Source organism: Pteropus vampyrus, unplaced genomic scaffold (genome assembly GCF_000151845.1).
Source record: "Pteropus vampyrus isolate Shadow unplaced genomic scaffold, Pvam_2.0 Scaffold678, whole genome shotgun sequence".
Taxonomy (NCBI): domain Eukaryota; kingdom Metazoa; phylum Chordata; class Mammalia; order Chiroptera; family Pteropodidae; genus Pteropus; species Pteropus vampyrus.
The window spans coordinates 25,164-30,316 of NW_011889459.1; the positions used below are offsets into that span (position 1 = coordinate 25,164).

The 5,153-nt window shown below is 63.0% G+C and overlaps 1 protein-coding gene across 1 annotated transcript in view; it reads right to left on the reverse strand.

Annotated features, from left to right (window-relative positions):
- SCLY (selenocysteine lyase) overlaps window positions 1-5,153 on the reverse strand; it is a 26,596-nt gene that overhangs the window by 4,548 nt on the left and 16,895 nt on the right. Inside the window, exons 7-11 of the mRNA XM_023526027.1 lie at window positions 4,830-4,882; window positions 4,667-4,708; window positions 4,205-4,241; window positions 1,695-1,778; window positions 1,146-1,245 (exon numbers count right to left, since the gene is read on the reverse strand). Coding sequence (XP_023381795.1) covers window positions 1,146-1,245; window positions 1,695-1,778; window positions 4,205-4,241; window positions 4,667-4,708; window positions 4,830-4,882 — 316 coding nt within the window. The remainder of the gene's footprint in view (window positions 1-1,145; window positions 1,246-1,694; window positions 1,779-4,204; window positions 4,242-4,666; window positions 4,709-4,829; window positions 4,883-5,153) is intronic.

A 5,153-nucleotide genomic window follows, 5' to 3' on the forward strand; every position in this document is an offset into this window, starting at 1 on the left:
GCCCCCACCCCCCACCCTTGTGGCACCTGACGGAGCCCAGCGCACAGGCCCCTCAGCGCGGGTGAGACACCGCAGCGGCATCCAGACTGAGGGCCCCCCCTCTCCCGGCGGCAGAGACGCAGGCACTGTCCCCCCTTCCCCCCGACTGGCCTCAAGATGCTGTTTCCGGCCAACTGCCTGGTGAGACACCCAGGGTCTGATCCGCCACCTCGCCTCCTAACTTGTCCTGGTAACAACAGGCAAACCTACACCTGTGTTTTCTACGCATAGACACCTGGGAGCTGCCAGAAGGTCCTCCCGCCTTCTCCCACAGGCAGAGATGAAAACGATGAACCGATGAACGTAGATTTAATGAGAACCTGACACATTTAAATTAACACCGGTCACCAATGAACACAAAGTCTGTCTCCAGAAGAAGGGGGACGGGGGAGCCTGGTTTCCCACAGCGAGGAAGCGGGAGGCACAGAGGCCCGCTTTCTGCCCCAGTGAGGGCGCACCGCAGCCCCAGGTGTCGTTAAGGGGGTGCTGCCACCCCAGGTGTCTTCAAGGTCCAAACACACCGAGGACGACAAACCGGGCAACAACCTCGTCGTCTGAGAAGGCGCTGCGCCCTGCAGATGGGGCTCGCTCAGGCCCTCCAGGCCACCGGCGTCTCCCAGTGCAACGGGGCAGGTCACCGCCCCGCGCCCAGGCCACAGGGACTCGGCGCGCTGTTTTCTGCGCCCCTGAACACGAGGCGGCCAACCTTTCCAACGTGGGAGGCGCTGTCCCCGGGGCGAAGGAAGCCCCTGAGCTGGGCTTGTCCTTACTCGAGCCAGTTTTCAATGCTGACTCCCTCTGCTCCTTACCTTCACGAAATCAAAACTGTAAAACCTGCCGACAAAAACGGACCAGCTCGCCTACGTGGAGCTCATCTGACGGCCTTCCCTAAGAGCTTTTGGTGGCACTAGGACCGTGGAGCACCGGACACGACCCGCGTCCTGGGTGCCAGAGCAGGGAGCAGAGTCAGGAGCTCCAGCCCACCACGGGACAGCTGCCGACTCCACTCCCCATGTCCCCTGGCAGGCGCCCAGCTAGCCCAGCCCAGCCCAGCCCGCTCCCGCCAGCCTCCAGCACTGGGGAGACCAGGAGGAGACGGTCGTCACCTTGGAGCTGGGGTCCCCGGATGGAAAAGTTGCACGTGTTGGGCAGTCGCTCAGTCCCGGGAAACTGGCTGTTGAGATGAACTTTGTTACCGAATTCAGCCTGAAAAATCAATGAAATATTCACTGATGGCTTCAGAGCACACGCCCCACCCCGCCCCACACCAACTGTTTGAACTTTAGACTCCTCTGGAAAACAAAATCTCAACCTTAGCACTAAAACAATGATCTCATTTTTACGCATCAGGAGAAAGAATTCTGAATGCACGTGGGCCTCCCACACCCGGTCACGAGATACGCCACCTCTGGCGTACTCCGTCCTGAGTCTGCGAGGAAGATGACCCCCTTGGGGGGTTTCTGACTCCCGCTACGGCTTGTCATTTAATTCTTCCCTCTTTGCTCGTGACCTTGGTTGTCCCCAGGGTCCCCGGCACTGGGCTGCAGTCCTCCCAGCTCCTCTCGTCCCGTTAATCGAACCCCACGTTGTGCGTGCTCCCCAGGCCGCGAGTCCCTGTCCTCTGCTCGCCGGCCCCGGGCTGGCGGCGCACTCACCAGCAGCCGCCCCTCCAGGTGGTCCCGAACGTCCCGCATGTGGGCCTCATAAGCCTCGCAGTTCTCTGTCACCAGCTCAGCGGCCTGGAACACAGGAAGGCGGCAGCGGGAGAAAGCGTTCGGTCATCGTAAAGGGGAGCAAAGGGCTTTGAGTAGCAGAGGTGACAGTCCCTGATGACAGAGAGGGGACGTTCCCTAAACTGCTCATTTCCTGGAACATCACAGACAGTGCCTCTCGAGTGACCCTGTGACAGGGGCCATAAGTGCTCAAAGTGTCATCTGCTCCTCTTCCATAGAAACTTAGATACTTCCCGACACCGCCAGGCACGAGACGCCACAGCATGCTAAGACCAAAAAGAACCCCAGTCCTCGAGGCACATCCTGTCCCTTCAGAGACAGAGGAGGACACAGGAGCGGAGGGGGACTGCTCTGCAGGCCACCGTTACGGGGCGGCGGGGACGTGGAGGTGGCACACGGCCACCAACGTCATGGCGGAGGGAAGGGTGAGGGCGCTCCTGGGACAGAGGGAGGGGACTGGGCCCTGGAGGCCCTGGTGGCCGCGGGCCCTGAGCTAAGGGCAGCAGGGCACTCGCCCCAGAGTCTGAGGACGGGCGGGGCGGCTGATGCGCACGTTTCCCATCGTTCTGGACGCCGTGTGGGGAACGGGAGACGAGCAGCTGTCAATAAAGGATGGGGGTCGCCTGGCAGAGTCGGTGGCTGTGGCAATGGACAAGAGGCAGGTCCCCGCCGTCGCGGAGACGGGAATCGGGTGCAGGGGTCAAGGGCGGGAGCAAGTGAGAACCTGCATGGTGGGAGGTGCCCCGGGGAGAGAGGGGAACGATGGGGGAGGCGGCAGGACACTTGCGAACCAAGAGGAAATGTCGAGGAAGCAGGTGGGGACATGAGTCTCCCAAGAAAAGTCAGGACCTGCCCTGAGATGTCAAGTTCAAAGGCCTGAGCACAGGCTGCTGTCCGAGCTACAAGGGAGCCGTCGCGGAGAGGAAGCTGGGATGGCCGCAGGGGCCAGAAGACAGGTGAGGAGGCCCAGGAGGGCAGCCAGACGCAGGGGGAGCCAGCCAGAGGGGAAAGCGTCCCAGAGTGGCCACGGCACAGACGAGGACGTGACGACGTGGCTCAGCCAGTTTCAGCAGAGGAACGGGCAGCGACACTGGGCAGGACGGGAGGGAAGGGCCAGTGCTCACAGGCCACCCCTGGGGCAGAGAAGCGCAGGGGACGCTGGAGGGGTGAGGACTGGGGAAGGGCAGTTTCAAAGGCTGGGGGAACGTTCTGGCAGAGGAGCAGGAGGGGACAGCAGCAGGACACTCCTCAGGGAACACGGGGGAGGGTGGAAAGCCAGACTGGGCAGGGGGGGCGTGGAGGGGACGGCGTTTGTCCCCAAGTGGACGATGGAGTCAGAGGCTCAGGGCCCAGGTGCAGGCCGGGAGCAGTCAGGGGTCCCTGTGGGGCTGGGAGGCGCCAGGGTTCAGGTGGGCCACCAAATGAAGAGGAATCTCTTTAGGAAGCTGCTACCACCGGCCAGGGCTCAGGACGGCGCACACCGGCAGCCCGAGCACGCTCTGCTGTGGTGTCACCGTAGTCCACACAGGACACTGGGAAAGAGCTTTCCCTTCCGCTAAGCACACGCAGCCCGCCCCGCAGACCTCGAGCTGCACATCTTGTATCGGTCCATCCGCTGGGGTCGTGAGCACAATCTCCCCAAGGCGCTGGCTGCCCAGCAGAGCTGCCGGGCCCGACAGTGAGGTGACAGAAGACACTGGTCTCTGCCCCGGGGCCTGGCGTGGGGCTCCGGGACTCTCAGGGCCCTGAGTGGGAAGGGCGCCTGGAGCACCTGCTGTTCTAGTACCTGGTGTTTGGCCCCGTTTCCTGAGAGAGGACCTAAACCCCTCGGAAGTTCCTGGGTGACGGGAAACCCCTCAATCCACCGCCCCTCGTTCTGCAGAGGGGAGAGGGCCGGAACCCGAAGCAAAGAAAAGTCGCAGCCTCTGTGAAGAGCCCGGGAGCACAGGGTCCGGGGTCCGGGGCTGGTGGAGCGGCGGTGCCAGAGGCGGTGCCCACACCCCTCACTCTACGCGTCGCTCCCCGGTCAGAGGTTCGGGGGTCCCCTGCACCCTTTATCACGTCCTTCCATGGTAAACCTGGGATCCAGGCAGGAAGTCGCTCCTCTGAGTTCTGTGAGCTGCTCTAGCCAACTAATCAAACCCGAGGGGCTCATGGGGACCTCCAGCTGACAGCTGGTGGGTCAGAGGTGCGGGTGACAACCCGGACTTGGGCCTCACTCTGAAGCGTGGGGCGTGCGTCCTGCGAGACTGAGCCCTTAACCCGTGGGACCTGACGCTGGCCCCAGGCAGGCCGCGTCAGCACCGAGTTAAGCTGCGGGGCATCGCTGGTGTGGCAGCTACTCGCGTGGGAGGACCCCGCGCCGTGTCAGGGCGCCGCGTGCGGTGGCCGAGTGAGGTGCTGCTTCCTCCGCCGCGGGCACCGAGGCTCACCTTCCCAAGGCCGGCGATCATCGGCGTGTTCTCCGTCCTGTAAGAGAAGTGGTCCCATCCTATTCACACAAAGCAGGTGGCAAATGTCCCAGGAAGGAATCCTATCTGTGTAAAAGTCATGTGTTCACGTAAAAACGAAATCACATCGACACCTTCCCTGAACCTGTGCCGCGGGGCTGCCCCGAAGCTCCCCCCGCCCCCCGGCAGGGTTCACGCGTCCCGCTCTGGGCCGGCGGACTGGGCCCACAGTGGCCACACACGTCGGGTGTCCTGAGTGACAGTTCTCTCTCTACCCGAGAGAAACCTGTCCTCCAACCGGAGACCTCAGAGCCCACGCTCTGGTCCCCACTGCCAAACCAGGGGTGGTCCGAGGAGCTCACCCTGACATTCTCAACCAGAGCAGGATGAACCCCACATTACTGGAGACGTCGGGGTGCGAGCGGAAGGGGACAGAGCACCCACCTACCAAGCTGAGGACCACGCTGAAGGACAGAGCTCTTCACTCTGTGTCAGAAAAACAAAACACCGACTTCGCGATTCTCTCCGTTTTAAGTTCTGGCTGAATCGAGTTTTCTTAAGCCCTGGGCGCTGGCGACTGCCCATTTCCCCGTAGATGACAAGGTACCTGAGCCCCTGTACGTGACTGTGGGAACACTGAGCCTCCTGGTCCTGCTCCGTCTAGGTGATTGGTCCACTGTTCCCGGAGACGGACGCTGGTCTGGGAGGAATCAGGAGCTCCGGCCGGAGAGTCCGGAGGCCTGGGGTGTCCTGGGCCCTGATTCCTCTACCAGCCATGGGACCCTAACCCCTGCCCCCCCAACCCCAGGCCTGCCCTCACAGACGGAGGGTTGGACCAGGGGCATCTCGAAGGCCGAGGGCCTGTGACTGCCCAGAGGGCTGCGGCGTGGGCCGGCCGGGGCCGTGGGGACTCTGGCCCCCCCCGCCCCCC